A 17281-nucleotide genomic window follows, 5' to 3' on the forward strand; every position below is an offset into this window, starting at 1 on the left:
CCACATTGGTTGTTATGAGTTGTTTTTATGGAATAATGCACATACACGTACACACACTTTTAGCACTCCTGGTTAAGATGCTATATAGCTTCTAATGGATTTTTTTTCTTTTCAAACTTTATGCAAGTGCATAAAGTGGGGAAAAACACAGTTAACATAATTTCTTTTTTTTTTCAAATTATGTGACTTTTAACACCCTACTCTGTACCCCGTTAACAACAAAACGGTACTGAATCTTCTACGTTTCACGAAATGGGAGAATACAGAAAGCGGCATCTTAGACCACCCCTTGTTGCATAATCCCTCAAAAACATCCAGCGACCAGAGTCCTCTCCTCTGCACTCTCCTTTTTATGCAGTGAGATTGAGGTCTGTTGACTGCGATGGCCAAGGGAGGCTTGTTGTTCTGTGTTTGGTGAACCATTCCTATATGAGATTCCAGTCTGCTTCCAAGATGGCGGCGCGTGCACACGCAGCGGCCTCTCTCTGTCCCGGTGTTTTGTTCATTTAAAAAGTGCTTGTCCGACTGTTCGTCTGATCTTACCACGTCTTACAAGTACAGCAGGCAGGTTCCGCTCGACATCGGCAAATGCGAGTTTTGCAACGTTCTGAACTTTGATATGGAGACATTAAAGACACTGGGACTACTGCGGCCTGAATCAACGCCGGACTCGTCTGCCAATCCTTCCCCGGATAGACAGCGTCGGAAGCGGTGTGCGAGGAGGCAGAAGAGGGGCAAGCGCGGAGGCGTCCGGGCCAGGCTAGCGGCAAACCCAACTCGCCTCATTCTTCTGGCGAACGTTTGGTCGCTGGACAACAAACTGGATTACATTCGACTGCTGAGATCCATGAACCGGACAGTGAGTAACTGCTGTGTGCTCGTGTTCACTGAGACTTGGCTGAATGTCAACATTCCGGACTCAGCTCTGCAACTGGAGCGGCTAGCGTGCTATCGAGCGGACCGGGCCATTGAAAAAGGGGGAAAATAACGTGGAGAAGGTATCTGTGTCTACATCCGTGACGAATGGTGCCAGGACTCTGTAGTTGTACGCAGACATTGCTCGCCACTGGCGGAGTTTGTGATCATTAAGTGCCGTCCGTCCTTTCTACCTGCCAAGGGAATTTACTGCGATTCTGTTTGTCGCGGTCTACATCCCGCCTTCCAACGTTGGGAGTGACAGGATCACGGCCCTTAGTGAACTGTACCAGGCTGTCAGTGATCAGCAGACGGCGCACCCTGACGGTTTCACCATCTTCGCTGGTGATTTTAATCATGCTGACCTGAAGTCTGTCTTTCCAAAGCTTCACCAGCATGTTAATTTTCCAACACGTGGTGACAGCTTCCTGGACCTGGTCTACACTGCACATAAAGGAGCTTTCAAGGCCACCCCCTCCCCCACATTTGACTTTCTGACCACGTCACCGTTCTGCTTACGCCCGCGTACAGACCAAGAGTGAGTGCTTCCAGGCCGGTTCACAAGCGTGTGAGAGTGTGGCCTGAGGGGGCCTCTGATGCTCTTCGAGACTGGTTTGGCACTACAGACTGGGAAATGTTTAAGCAGGCAGCCACTTGCAACAATCAGACGGACATTGAGGAGTATACGGACTCTGTGACCTCTTACATCGCAAAGTGCATTGATGATATGACCCTCACAAAATACATCGTCACTCGGGCTACCTGGAAGCCATGGCTGACAAGGGCTGTCCTCGGGCTGCTGAGGGCCAGAGACAAAGCCTACAGGGCTGGGGATGAGACGGGCGTAAGATCAGCTAGGGCAAACCTGTCCCGGGGCATCAAGGATGCGAAAAAGGCATCTTCCAAGATTACTGCCCACTTCAAAGACAGCAGGAATGCTCGGGGCCTGTGGCAAGGCATTCGGACCATCACGGACTACAAGCCCGCTCCGCAGAGCTGTGAGGGCGACGTCCCTCTGCTCAACGAACTGAACCGCCTCTTTGCTCGCTTCGATGCTCAAAACAGCACTTGCCCGCTGAAGACCCCTCCCCCTCCGAACGAGCAGCCCCTGTGCCTCTCTCCCGTTACCGTGAGGAGAACGCTTGCCGCTATCAACACCCGTAAGGCGGCGGGCCCGGACAACATGCCGGGTCGAGCGCTGAAGGACTGCGCTGAGGAGCTGATGGATGTCTTCACGGACATCTTTAACATTTCCCTGCGGCAGACCGTCGTCCCGTCATGCTTCAAGGCTGCCACCATCATACCTGTGCCGAAAAATCCTGCTCCTTCCTGCTTCAATGACTACCGCCCTGTGGCACTGACGCCCATCGTCATGAAGTGCTTTGAGCGGCTTGTCATGGCGCACGTCAGATCTGTTCTTCCCCCCACCGTAGACCCCTTCCAGTTTGCCTTCCGAGCCAATCGGTCCTCTGAGGATGCCATCTGCTTTGCCCTCCACTCTGCCCTCACCCACCTGGAGAACAGAGACAGAGTATGTGAGATTGGTGTTTGTGGACTTCAGTTCTGCATTCAACACCATTGTTCCACAGCGTCTCATCTGCAAACTCGACAAGCTGGGCCTCAGTACCTGCCTTTGCAACTGGCTACTGGACTTCCTCTGTCAGAGGCCTCAGGTAGTACGTGTTGGCGACAATGTCTCCGGCAGCATCACGCTGAGCACGGGGGGCCCCTCAAGACTGCGTGCTCAGTCCGCTGTTCTTCACCTTGCTGACGCATGACTGCACCGCAACCTACAGCAGCAACCGCGTGCTGAAATATGCCGACGACATGACTGTGGTGGGTCTCATAACCGGGGGCGACGAGACCAAATACAGGTCGGAGGTCGATCTTCTGGTCACTTGGTGTAGGGACATTAACCTCCTGCTGAACGTCAGCAAGACCAAGGAGATTGTTGTTGACTTCCGCAAGGGTCATGCCCAACACCTGCCGCTGACCATCGACGGTGCTGTAGTGGAGAGACTGAGCAGCACCAGATTCCTGGGGGTGCACATCAGTGAGGACCTCTCCTGGACCACCAACGCTGCGTCGCTGGCAAAGAAAGCTCAGCGCCGCCTGTACTTTCTGCGGAAAGTCAGGCGAGCAAGTGCCATTTTGACCACATTCTACCGTGGCACCATTGAGTGCGTCCTGTCCAGTTGTATCGCTGTGTGAGGTGGTGGCTGCACTGAATACAACATGAAGGCTCTGCAGCGCATAGTGAACACTGCTAGTAAGCTCATTGGGGCTCCGCTCCCCTCCCTGAAGGTCATTTACACCTCCCGTCTCACCCTCAAGGCGATCGCGATTGTGTGTGATGTGAGTCACCACACTCACTCTTCGTTTGATCTTCTGCCCTCTGGGAAGAGGTACAGATGCCTGCGCTCCCGCACCACCAGACTCGCCAACAGCTTTGTACTCCAAGCTGTCAGGATCCTGAATTCTTTCCCCGCTCCACCCTCGGCTGCATAACGTCCTGTTCTTTTGTGCTATATTCTGGCTGTCTGCTGTATGCACGCTTGCTCCATTTTGCTCCTCTTATTTATTTATTTATTTATTGTTTATTTATTTGGGTTATTTGCTTATTACTTATTCATCGCTCTTGTCTATTCGTTTTTACTCTTTATGCTATTTACTTGTATGTGTTTTGTAATGTGTCTAGTCACCGTGGGACGGTGGGAAACGTAATTTCGATCTCTTTGTGTGTCTTAACGTGAAGAAATTGACATTAAAGTTGACTTTGACTTTGTCAATATCTTCACATGTCAAGACACACAGAGGTCAAAATTTCGTTTTTATTACACATACATATTACACACACACATATATATTGGTCCATGGACAAACAAAACATTCAAGTCATCAACACAAAAAATAAAAACAAGAATAATTTTCACAACAATAGTCAGAGGAGATAAAACCTACAATAGTAATTTTCATTCATCCAAATGACTTTAATCAAATCGATCAACAATGTTTGTTAGTAAGTGGATTCCTGCTGTTAAACAGGATTTTTGTTCACTTTAAGCTTGTTCACTTTTAGCATGGCCTTCAGATCACTTGCAACTAGAACAATCAATCATTTCACTTTAGCCCTCTTGCCAAGCCAGTTTAATCATAACTCGGTGAATCTAATTCAAGCTACGAAATACGTATCTATGATCTGCAGAGGAAATTACATTAATAGCAGTGTTTCATATCCACAAAGTGAATCCATGTTGCATTAAAGACAAAACGTATTGACTTCTAAACTTGACAAATTAGAATATAAAGTACAATTCTAAATGTTAAACCACATTTCCATTGGTCATCTGGTTTTCAACACTGGTCCATCTCACCATATCATGGAACTTTGTGATCCAAATCTGGCAGAATAGTCTGTCGCACGAGCTGTCAAACTAAATTGTGTGAATTACAGGGCGATAACCTGCAGACAGATCTCTTTTGTACATAACAAAGTTGAATTCATACAGCATTTGTCCTGGGATGAGTTTAAACAAAACCAAAATATAGTTTTTTTTTTTTGCCTCATTGAATCTGATTAGCCTTTTTCTGTTTCCAGCTGTTGAAGAAGAATCCCGCCCAAAGACTTGGCTCCAGTAAAGCAGACTGTGATGATATCAAAGTAAGTGGCATTTCCACACCCACAAGAGGTTTGAAAGATGTTGTAGGTCAGGGTCCACATAGCTTACTTGTAGGATGGACCGGTAAAAGCGGCATAAATAACAATCAGTTCATTTTCCATCCATCCATCCATCCATCCATCCATCCATCCATCCATCCATCCATCCATCCATCCATCCATCCATCCATCCATCCATCCATCCATCCATCCATCCATCCATCCATCCATCCATCCTCTTCCGCTTATCCGGGGTCGGGTCGCGGGGGCAGCAGCTTTAGGAGGGACTCCCAGACTTCCCTCTCCCCAGCCACTTAATCCAGCTCATCCCGGGGGATCCCAAGGCGTTCCCAGGCCAGCTGAGAGACATAGTCTCTCCGGCGCGTCCTGGGTCGTCCCCGGGGTCGCCTACCGGTGGGACATGCCCGGAACACCTCCCCAGGTAGGCGTCCAGGAGGCATCCTGATGAGATGCCCGAGCCACCTCATCTGGCTCCTCTCAACGTGGAGGAGCAGCAGCTCTACTCCGAGTCTCTTCCGGATGACTGAGCTTCTCGTCTTATCTCTAAAGGAGAGCCCGGACACCCTGCGGAGGAAACTCATTTCGCCCGCTTGTATCCTGGATCTCGTTCTTTTGGTCACGACCCATAGCTTGTGACCATAGGTGAGGGTAGGAGCATAGATCAACCGGTAAATTGAGAGCTTTGCCTTTTGGCTCAGCTCTCTCTTTGCCACGACGGACCGGTACTGAGTCCGCATTACTGCAGACGCTGCACCAATCCGCCTGTCGATCTCGCGCTCCATCCTGCCCTCACTCATGAACAAGACCTCAAGATACTTGAACCCCTCCACTTAGGGCAGGATCTCATCCCCGATCCGGAGAGGGCATTCCACCCTTTTCCGACCAAGGACCATGGACTCGGATTTGGAGGTGCTGACCCTCATCCCGACCGCTTCACACTCGGCTGAGAACCGCTCCAGTGAGAGCTGGAGATCACGGCCTGAAGAAGCCAACAGCACCACGTCATCTGGAAAAAGCAGAGATGCGATGCTGAGGTCCCCAAACCGGACACCCTCAATGCCTTGGCTACGCCTAGTAATTCTGTCCATAAAAATTATGAACAGAATCGGTGACAAAGGGGAGCCTTGGCGGAGTCCAACCCTCACTGGGAACGAATCCGACTTACTGCCGGAAATGCGGACCAAACTCCGGCATTGGTGATACAGGGACCGAACCGCCCTTATCAGTTGGCTCGGCTACCCGTACTCCCGAAGCACCCTCCACAGATCCTCCCGAGGGACACTGTCGAACGCCTTCTCCAAATCCACAAAACACATGTGCACTGGTTGGGCGAACTCCCATACAGCCTCGAGGATCCTGCCGAGGGTGTAGAGCTGGTCCACTGTTCCACGGCCAGGACGAAAGCCACACTGCTCCTCCTGAATCCGAGGTTTGACCTCCCGACAGACCCTCCTCTCCAGCACCCCTGAATAGACCTTACCAGCGAGGCTGAGGAGTGTGATTCCCCTGTAATTGGAACACATTCTTCTTAAAGAGGGGAACCACCACCCCAGTGTGCCAATCCAGAGGCACCGTCCCCGATGTCCACGCAATGCTGTAGAGGGGTGTCAGCCATGACAGCCCCACAACATCCAGAGCCTTTAAGAACTCCGGGCGGATCTCATCCACCCCCGGGGCCCTGCCACCGAGGAGTTTTTGGGGATCGAATTTCAACCCCAGAGATTGGAGAGTCCGCCTCAGAGTCCCCAGGCCCTGCTTCCACAATGGAAGTCGAGCAGTGGGTGGGTTGTAGATGTCTGTATGGCTCGGTAAATTGGGAGAGTCTTTGATCTTTTGAAGCATCTTATGGGTGGCTGCTTCTCGCCGGATATGTGGGGGGGGGATGTTTGACAGGACAGGAAGCTAGGGGAGTGGTTTTGTGCGGACAGTCCCGGTTATGGTCTTCATGGTTTTGTTGAGCTGGGTGTCCACATAGTGAGTGTGGGGGGACCTTGACCAGACAAGGGCACAATATTCGGCTGCAGAGTATGCAAGGGCCAGTGCCGAGGTGCGCAGTGTGGACGCCTCTGCCCCCCCATTTCACACCAGCAAGTTTGCAGAGCAGGTTGTTCCTTGATTTAACTTTGGCTGCCGTCCCCTTTAGGTGTTCCTTAAAAGAAAGGGTCCGGTCAATGGTCACTCCAAGGTAGGTTGGGTTGGAGGCGTGCTTCAGTTTGAGTCCACCCAGGTAGTTGTTTAGTTCTCTGGCAGCTTTTGCGTTATGGAGATGGAATACGCTAGATACAGTTTTTGCTGGGCTTGGCTTTAGGCGCCAGGTTTTACAGAACTGGTCCAGTTTGACAAGATCTTCTGTGAGCACCCGTTCCAGTTGGTTGAAGTCTGGTGCTTGAAATGCCGGACAGATGTCATCTGCATGGATGAATTTACGGGATTTGGTGGTGGGTAGGTCATTTATGTAGAGGTTGAACAAAGTTGGAGCTAAGACTGAACCTTGTGGTAGCCCATTTGTCTGCCTTCTCCATGCGCTCGTGTTCTGACCGAGGTGAACTCTGAACCTTCTGTTTGTCACCAGAGTTTGTTTTCTTGCCGTTGCCCAGGCAGGGAGCGCTTTTGTAAGTTTGAGTAGGAGGCCTTTGTGCACAGTCCCTGTCTTCAGTCTGCTCCCGAAACCATTTTCGATAAAGGTGGATAGGGCCAGTATTTGTTCTCCTGTGCTGCGGTCCTTGCGGAAACCTGCCTCTTCCACACAAAGAAGTTCCTGTACTCCTGGCAAAATACATTGTAAAAGTAGTCGTTCCAAGATTTTGAAAGGAATGCTGAGTAGGGAGATTGGGCGGTAGCTAGCTGGCATTTTGTGATCTTTGCCAGGTTTTGGTATGGCAATTACTTTTTCTGTTCGCCATTTGTTCGGGATCGAGTTTGTTTTTACAATCTTACTGTAGAATCTTGTCAGCCAGGTTCGGGCTCGGGGGCCAAGGTGTTTCATGAACTCTGGAGAGATATTGTCATATCCTGCTACCTTCCCACATTTCACGCCCTGCAGGACTTTCTCCAGTTCAGCAACTTCAAAAGGCTCTGGAATTCTATCCTTTCTGAGCACTTGTTGTTGGTGTTTCTTTAGCTCAGATGAAACTACTCTTCTGGTGGGTTTGTCTTGAGTTACTTTTCCAATAGACAGTAGGTGTGATGCAACTTGATTGGGTGTGACGGGTTCTCGGTTTTGGTTAGGGGGCTTTTGTGCAGCTCCGAGACGGCGGATGAGGCCCCAGCATTTCCTGCTAGAGTGTGTAAAGTTCAGGTCAGCTACTGTCTCCTTCCATTTCCTTCGCCATGGTCTGCTATCTCAGGGTCCCCTGCTGTTTTGTAGGCTTGTAGGAGTGCAGCGCTTTCTTCGTCCAGGCATGGGACGTACAGGGGTCGGTAGCCTCGTGGGATTGCTGAGTGGGCAGCTTTGTAGATGGCGCTGCAGAAGTGGTTGTAGGCTTCATCGACAGTGATGGTGTGGAGTGGGATGGTGACAACACTCCTATCCAGAGTTTCACTGTATTTCTTCCAGTTGGCTTTGCGGAAGTTCCAGCGCATCTTCCTTGGGCTGTTTATGACTGGGAGCTGTAGTCCAACGTGTACGAGCAAGGGGCGGTGTTGACCGTGTGGAAAGTCGTCAAGGATGAGGATCTGAGCAGGATAGGGCATTCCATTCAAAGAGCTGACCCAACACAGGTCAGGAGAATAGTCTTTCTTCCACCTGGCGGAGTGGAAGGTTTCTCTTTGTTTGGGATCGTGTATCAGGGCATGGTCATTTCTAGATGCCCAGTCTGAAAGTGCCTCTCCATCGCTATCCTTTGCTGGGTATCCCCAATCAGGGTGGCGGCTGTTAAAATCTCTCACGTAGATGGCAGGGTGGGATAGTGTGGGTAGGACCTGCAGATCCCAGTTGGCACTAGGGGGCTTGTACACATTGACAATATCGAAACCACCGATATTTATGGTGTCAGAGAAATGTGTTGTTGTCAAGTGGTTTGCTTCAACTATGTCAGACCGCACATAAGTGGCCCGTCCATGTTTGGCATCTGGGGTGTGGCACAGGAGGTCAAAGCCTTTGATGGGGAAGCGGCCTGCTTCCTCTGTGCCAATGTGAGTCTCTTGGAGGCAGATAACATCAATCGTGTGTTGGAAGGTGAGTACTTCAATGAGGCTTCGCTTGGCTGCGGAAAGGCCTTCGACATTTAGTTGTAGTATTCGAAGGGCAGGTCCCACTGCGAGGTGCTTGTGAGGCTGTTTGCTATCAGCTTGGGGACTATGACTAGGATTCTTTGACTTGGCTCTCAGGCGTCGTCTCTCGAAATTTAGTCTAGAATCATTTGCTTCCCTGGGCAAGCCCGGGTACTGACAGGGGGTGCGACGAGAACGCTGATCCATTGCCCCCCACCATATTGATTAAAACATCATAAAACGTTTGAATCAACCTGTTTGACTAACCATACTGATTAAAACATAAAACATTTGAATCAACCTTTTTGACTAACCATACTGATTAAAACATCATAAAACATTTGAATCAACCTTTTTGACTAACCATAGTGATTAAAACATCTCAAAAACATTGAATGAACCTGTTGATTTGACTAATTCTTAACACACCACCATAGTATCCTATAGCAGTGGGCACTCATTTAATTATGTGATAATATTGCTTTAAGCTGTTACCAAATATATCGTAGCCAAGCAAAAAATAAAATCAAAAATCGTAACTTATGTGCTTCCATGTGTGACTCAGAACTGACCTCGTGCCATTCTATTTATCCATGTTTTTGCTAATTCAGCTTGTTTACTCGCTGCTTCTGGTCTCATGTCAAAGTTTGGCACCATCTCTTGGTAAAATTTGGAATTTCAGCAATGCCAATTCATTCAACAATCCCATACTCACATTTTGCACCACCTGCTGCTAAAATTTGGAATTTTAGCAATGCCAATTTATTCCTGGGAACAATCCAATTCTCACATTTTGCACCATCTGTTGCCCCCTCCACCATGTAACTTGACTATCTCTAATGAAACATGTTCGCCATAATCATGTCGACAAACTTTGCTTTCAGGCTGGATGAATATCGCAGCCAATACAAACATGGCAGGTGTCAATGAGTTAATGGCTTTTAGTGCAATGCGAACATGCTTATTTACCCCCCCCCCTCTCTCTCCAGAAACATCCATTTTTCAAGCAAATAGAGTGGGATGACCTTCTAAATAAGAGAGTTGAGCCACCATACAAGCCACAGCTGGTAAAACATTTGAAACATTTAGCTGCTGTCATGTCTCATTGACTACAAATCCTCAATCCAGTAATTACCTCTCTTCACACTTGATTCTTTTCTCTAATGAGATTGTTTGAACATTTCTTTGTCCATGTAGCAGTCCGATGAAGATATAAGCCAGTTTGACACCAGGTTTACCAGACAGACACCAGTGGACAGTCCCGACGATTCCTCACTTAGCCAAAGCGGAGAGCTCACCTTTGCTGTGAGTAGAGTTGTAAAAAAAACAACAAAATAATTTGTCTGCTCAAAGATTTTTGCCTTGCATTTTAGTCAATCATTTTAAAACAATGTTTTCAGCCTCTTACTGTTAGTTAATTTCAGGGTTTTTACTCCTTTCACTTCTTGAAGCAGGTAAAATGCATGTTATGTCCGGTTTGAAATGGGCGGGTCTAAAACCTCCCACGTCTTTCCTCTGATGGTTTTGTTTGTTGGTTTGACATTGTGTTTTGCTTCATTATTTTTGTTGCGTTTTGGTTCCCCCAATCAGTCTGTTTGTGTCAGACTGTTTCTATAGACTTCCGAGTTCACTTTGCTGACGTGTTAGATTGATAAAGATTATTGTGCCCACTACAGAAGAGGCCATCTAAGAAGTCCAAGGCCTGACATTACATCATCAACTTTACATGTTTGTAGTGTTTGAAATCATGAGCCAATATTTTATTGTTGCTTTGTCCTAGTTTGAAATACATTGTCACATCAGTCCATAAAACATTCTCCCAAGTTTTTTTAAATACCGTAATTTTCGGACTATAAATCGCGTTTTCTTTTCTTAGTTTGGTTGGGGGGGCGACTTATATGTGATTTTTTTCACAAATTTTCAAAATGTAAAAAAAAGAAAAAGGGAACCTGCGATAAACGAACCGCGATGTAGCAAGGAATTGCTGTAATTTGAATTTCAAGTGACGTCAGTTTTTATTTTGATGTCAAATCCAAAGCATTTTAGTTCACAGGAAGAAAGGACTTTTACTCAATTGCCCAACACTTTTGAACTATAGTGTCCATATTTTTCCTCAGAGAGAGACGACAAAAGCTGTCAAATGTTCCATCCATCCAAACATTTTCTGAACCGCTTAGTCCCCACGGGGGTCGCGGGCGTGCTGAAGCCTATCCCAGCCGTCATCGGGCAGTAGGCGGGGGACACCCTGAACTGGTTGCCAACCAATCGCAGGGCACACAGAGATGAACAACCATTCGCACTCGCACCTAGGGACAATTTGGAGTGCTCAATCGGCCTATCAAGCATGTTTTAGAGATGTGGGAGGAAACCGGAGTGCCCGGAGAAAACCCACGTGGACACCGGCAGAACATGCAAACTCCACACAGGGAGCGCCGGAGGTTGAATCGAACCCGCACCCTCCTAACTCCTAACTGTGAGGCTGTCAAATGTTGATTTATTTATTTATGACACCAGAACCTCGATTTTTATACGTGAAATTTGGGGTCCATATTTTGGTATCCGCGTTATGTAGAAAGTCTAAAGATAGGAAAGAAACACTTTATTTTTTTTATTTTTTTTATTATTATTATTTTTTTTTTAAACCTCTCACGTATACTTACTAATCGGGATTCGGTAACTCCAACAAGGTTAAGAACCACTGCACTAGCGGGAAGGTTTACGCATAGTTTTCCAAATGTTTTAAGGTTAGTGTTCACATTTCAAATGAAAATGTATTTACGATGAAAAAAATTCGGGCACATGACCAAACCGTGTTAGAATGTCGCGTAAAATCAAAGCGCGTTCTATTGAGGTCTAGGTGTAAATTGCTTATTGCACAATCACAGTGTTGTGATGCAGTAACTGGCAAAGGGTTGTCATATAGTAACTGGCATAGGGTTGTAATATTTTCCCACAGTTACGTTGTAATTACCATGATAACATTTGTGGTTGATGTGAAAATTTCCTTCATTTCCATCAGGGTTTCACCTATGTGGCTCCTTCAGTCCTGGACAGCTTAAAAGAAGGTTTCTCCTTTGAACCCCGAATGCGGCCTGCTCGCCGACACAACAGTAGTCCATGCACACCTAACAGGTAACACATATTAAGCCACCTGCAACTTTCCCACCCAGCTATTAACTCTTTTTAAAAGGATGTGGCTTATTTGTGAATTGGCTCGATCTCACAAACGGCACCATGTCGTCTTGTCTCATACTCGTGCCAAAAACGCTCTGCATGCATTTTTTTTCTTGTGGTAAATATAAGGCCAAAAAAACTTGAAATCTGGCAAAGAAACTTTGGGTTTATTTGCCGATGGAGGGGGGGTCCTCCCTATTTTTCACAACTCAAAATTGGCAAGTGTGTCCTGCACATTCGACACTTTTTTTTATTGCACTAAACCAGGGATGCTTAAGTACACATCTTAACATGTCGCTAAGTAATGTAGTAGTGACTCAAGTCAATTTATTATTTGTTCATGCGACAATACTGTAATACTTTCCAATTGTCTTTTGTTTTCATACATTAGAACAAGGTAGACACCAGAGGTAGTAGTAGAGTGTCAGCCCTGAGACTGGAAGGATGTGGGTTCAAACCCCGGCCGGGTCATATCAGAGACTATAAAAATGGGACCCATTGCCTCCCTGCTTGGCACTCAGCATTAAGAGTTGGAATTGGGGGTTGGATCACCAAATGATTCCCGAGCGCGGCACTGCTGCTGCTCACTGCTGCTGCTCACTGCTCCCTCAGGGGATGGATTAAAATCACATGGGGATGGGTTAAATGCAGAGGACAAATTTCACCGCACCCATATGTGTGTGTGACGATGATCATTGGGACTTTGACTTTGACAGACTAGTCAATGTAGCGCTTTATAAATGAAGCATACATTTTCAAAATGTAAAAATTGTTTCCCGTTCATAATAGTACATACATGAAAAGAATTAGGATATGGGTTTTTGTACAGTGATTCAATTAATTTCAAATTGTCTTTTGTTTTCAAACGTTAGAACAAGGTAGACACCAGAGGACAGGCTAGTCAATGTAGCGCTATATAAATGAAGCATACATACTTACGATTTATAAAATTTCCAAAATGTAAAAATTTTGTTCGTTCAAAATATTATATACATAAAAAGAATTAGGTTTTTGGTAAAAAAAAAAAAACAACTTTGAGATTTTTTTGTACAGTAATTCAATTAATTTCAGATTAGTAGCTGTGGTGAGAGACCAACTTGTGATACAGTATTCAATGTGATAAAAAAATGATAATTGAATGGAGAACCATTCTGGCAATACCAAGTGTTAAAAAATGCCTAATTTGTTTAAAATTTGCACGGTTAAATTTACAGTATTGGCAAGTCCTTTAATATGATTTATGAAGGACAGAGTGGAATTAAGTATCACTCCGAGGTATTTGAATTCTGTGACAGGTTGTAATTCTTTCCCTCTTAAGAATGCTCTGCAGTAGCAGCGCACGTTTCTTTGAAAACGTTAAAGACAAATAACTGCCTCAATGAATATGGTCCAAACAGTCACAGCTTTATTATCTGGCCCTCCATTTCAGTTCCAGCTCTTGTCCCTTTTTCCCTCTTTTGTTTTCCTCATTCATCAACTCATCAAAGTAACGCTTCATGTACTCTGCCTCCTTTCCTTACTTAGCGGTACATTTCCATTTCTTTCTTTAATCACCCTAACCAGCTGCAAATCTTTCCCAGTATGATCCTACTGCCTTGCCAATCTGTACGACTCTCTTTTATCCTTTCCTTAGGGCCACCCCCTTGAACTCATTACACACTTTTGTTTGGCAACCACCTCCGCTCTTCACCTCCATTTTCTTGTAGTCCTGTCTGGTTTAGGTTTCCTCCCAACCTATTTTTTTGTACGCATTCCTGAAACTCCCCCTTCTACTACCAAGTCTCTTCATCTTCAGGTGCTATAGTCCATATAACCGTGTATAAGACGGTAATTATTTTCACATTGTCAAGAATACTGGTGTGTTGTTATTTAGCTCATCAAAACTTAGATATCACTTGTGTCAAACCACATAAGCTCTTTGTTATACAGAATCAGTTACATGTACGTGATACACTATAATACCGTACTGGCCTGAATATAAAACGACCCCGATTATAAGACGACCCCCTTTTTTTCAAGACTCAAGGTTGAAAAAAAGACTTTTTGAACACCATATTTATTTTTTTACAGAAAATAATTACATCTGAAACAAATGATTATAACAATATATTTGAGAGAGAAAAAGCACGTTTTTTTGGCCTCATTCAAATCATGCAAAAACTCTATCACATCTTAATATCTGAACATTTAAATATGTAAACTAAAGTGCAATCACAGTTGTAAATAAACCAATCTACTGTGATAAAACAACAAAATTACAATAACTGCTTTAACCATCAAAATGGAGTCTAACTGTAGTCTTGAAACAAATCTGAATAAGGAAAAACATTGCAATAAAATAATACAAACTTCTACCGCTATTGTTGGGGAGCCTGAGGACTATATAGGGGGTTGGCTCGGATGGTTGTGCTCTTTTCTCCCTCGGTTGTCGGTCAGAACACAGGAGGGAAGACGTGGTTCAGTTTTGATTGCTTTACTGAATTATTGGCAAAAAAATAACAATTACCACTAAACCAATAAACGAAATACTCTCGGCAACACACCAAACATAAGTCATCAATCGAGACAACAAAATACATTTGCTGGCGACCGTTAGTCGCCGTGCCGCTGCGTAACGGCTGCTCGTACAATGCGAGGCAAACTTAAAGGAGCGTGCCGGAGCTGTCAATCAAACGGCGCGCACATGAAGCAAACCAAAATCGGACAAACGGCACAACAGTGGACAGTAGTAACAATGAAATGTAGATACTCACTTTGTGTCAAAGACACACACGATCACTGCAATATACTCAGTTGATTATCAGCGCGCCGAAGCTGTCGATCAAACGGCGCACACACGAAGCAAACCGCGATCGGCACAACAGTGCACAGTAGTAACAATGAAATGTATATACTCACTTTGTACAAAAGACGAATATAAGACGACCCCCACTTTTTCCGTCTTATTTCAATGCAAAAAAGATCGTCTTATATTCGGGCCAAAACTATAATAACATTGCAGTTTAACTCTTGTCATCAGCTTTATTCCCATTCTTTATTTTTAAAATTTTGTTTGTTTCATTTTCTTTTAAGTCCTCTGAAATTTTCCCCTGCTGGACCCTTCAAGTCAAATATTGATGGAGAGCCAGGACCTTTTTCTCCCAAGTCTTCATCAGTATCTTCATTCCCTGTGCCAAAGGAGAATGGATCTGCCAGTATGCCTATCAAGACCCCTTCCAGGAACAATAAGGTGAAGGGACACCACAGATGAGGAGGGCCTTAAGCATGCTTGCACTGCCAGCCCTGGTCAGGTTAACCTTTTCAGTTATTTTGAACGACGGGTGTACAAAGTGATGTTTGTGCCTTTTTTTTTTGGGGGGGGGGGGGGGGGGGGGCTTTATTCATTCATTCATGGCATGGTACATACCAATTGCTTTCATTCCACACTTGCCACAGTGGATGAATTTTCAATGGTTCTTCCTGAATGCATCCGAGAATTAGGAACAATGATATTTATGGTACCACGGGAATGACGACCATTAAACATCAAGTATGCACCTAAAATGTCAGTAAACTGAAACTTTTTGGTTCTTAGATAATTGACCAAAAGTCATACCAAAGTTGTCACAGGTTGACAGTAAATGGAAGTGTCATGCAAAGTTGTTTCCAGTCTATACATGCAAAATAAGACAGTCACATGTAAAACCCCCCTTTTTTTTTTTTTTTTTTAAACAGCATAACCTGATTACATAACAGAACAAGGATAGAAATTGATCATCAAAAAAAAAACAGTGATCCCTGGTACCGGGTCTGAAGTGCCCTCAAGATGAATGCAACAATTTAATACGAGAATGATCATACAATAAAGAGACTTGTACTTAAAATGCACAATAACCAATTGTGTCACCAGCAACAAGTTAATGCACTTAGAGCTGAGGTATTTCTATTACTGACTCTGACCAGTGATTTGTTTCGCTTTGTTTTGTTTTAAATGATCTCCCCATGTATTTGCTCCTGTGTCATATTTATAGCACAGAATATTTGGTGTAGATTGTGTTCACATATTTATCTATATTAAGTTAAGGATTTATATATTATGGTGCTGCTAGTGTATAGTGTGCAATTCTTTAATCAATATGCACTGTACAGAACACTTGTGGAAATTCATTGTAATTGCAATAATAATATTTCAACTAATATTGAGTGGATTTATGGGTGATTTGGTGGATTGGTGAATTATATTGTTATACCACTGTCATACCACTGACAAGTAAATAAAATCAATGCTACCATTTGTTATCTAGTAAGTACAGCATTGTGTTACTTTTCAAGTTATTTGGTAAAGCAGATTGTATTTAGTGATCATAATTGAATTTAGGAAATTCTCATTTAAAAATTAGGGGTATCTGCAGTGTGATGGGGCGGGGGGCATGAGTGACCTCTGGTAACAGGACGTTTTGCCGTACTAGAATAAAGACTTGCGTATTTTTCAGACTATAAATCGCTCCGGAGTACAAGTTGCACCAGGCATAAAATACATGATAAAGAAGAAACAAAAACAGTCGCACCGGAGTACAAGTCGCATTTTTGGGGGAACTTTAATTGACAAAATCCAACACCAAGAACAGACATGAATAAGCAACAACAGGCTTAAACGATCCTGTATGCTAATGTTACATAAACACAAACGAGGAACTGAGAACGTGCCTGACGTAACATATTAACAGTTATTCAAATAACTTTAACATAAATAAGTTTATCAAACTATCTGTGCCACTCCAAATCATTAAATCCATCAAAATCTTCATCCTTTGTGGCACTTAAAAACAACGCTGCTGCTGACTCCGGAAGTGCATGCGGCGCTGTCGTTGGACTCATTGTCAGTTGCGGTTCCAATTAATCCACAGGCCTATATAACTATATATAAGCTATATATCAAATAACTATACATGAACAGTATGCTCTTCAACGCTAAGTTACTTAAAATCTGAGATTTGGGGAGATATGAAATTTGAAGAGATGCTTATTGGTCGTTTGCATTTGACTGGTGGCGCAGGAAGGAAGTGAGGACCCACTGAAGCCTACCGGTCACTCACTGGGCCATATTTAAAATGCTAGAGCATTCATTAGTCACATGATTAATTGATCTATAGACGGTCGCCACGCAGCTAACGCTCGCCACGCAGCTAACGCTCGCCACGCAGCTAACGCTCGCCACACAGCAGCTTTCAAGAGTGAAAGAAACAGACGTGGAGAGGAATTAACAAAACCAAGAATCTCAAGAGGACAGGAAGCGGCTGCTTAGGCCAACTTTGGTTGAGC

At 45.0% G+C, this 17281-nt stretch overlaps 1 protein-coding gene across 2 annotated transcripts in view; it reads left to right on the forward strand.

Annotated features, from left to right (window-relative positions):
* Nucleotides 1-17281, forward strand: part of LOC147056275 (ribosomal protein S6 kinase beta-2-like) — a 42952-nt gene that overhangs the window by 22843 nt on the left and 2828 nt on the right. The window contains exons 12-16 of one of the 2 annotated variants that reach the window (XM_085913178.1): nt 4514-4576; nt 9796-9873; nt 10004-10111; nt 11826-11938; nt 15053-15209. In XM_085913178.1, coding sequence (XP_085769304.1) covers nt 4514-4576; nt 9796-9873; nt 10004-10111; nt 11826-11938; nt 15053-15209 — 519 coding nt within the window. Of the gene's footprint in view, nt 1-4513; nt 4577-9795; nt 9874-10003; nt 10112-11825; nt 11939-15052; nt 15336-17281 lie in introns of those variants that run through there. The other variant, XM_085913177.1, reaches the window with a different exon arrangement.

This window comes from Syngnathus leptorhynchus, chromosome 5, assembly GCF_054491065.1.
Source record: "Syngnathus leptorhynchus isolate UIUO chromosome 5, UIUO_Slep, whole genome shotgun sequence".
Lineage (NCBI taxonomy): Eukaryota > Metazoa > Chordata > Actinopteri > Syngnathiformes > Syngnathidae > Syngnathus > Syngnathus leptorhynchus.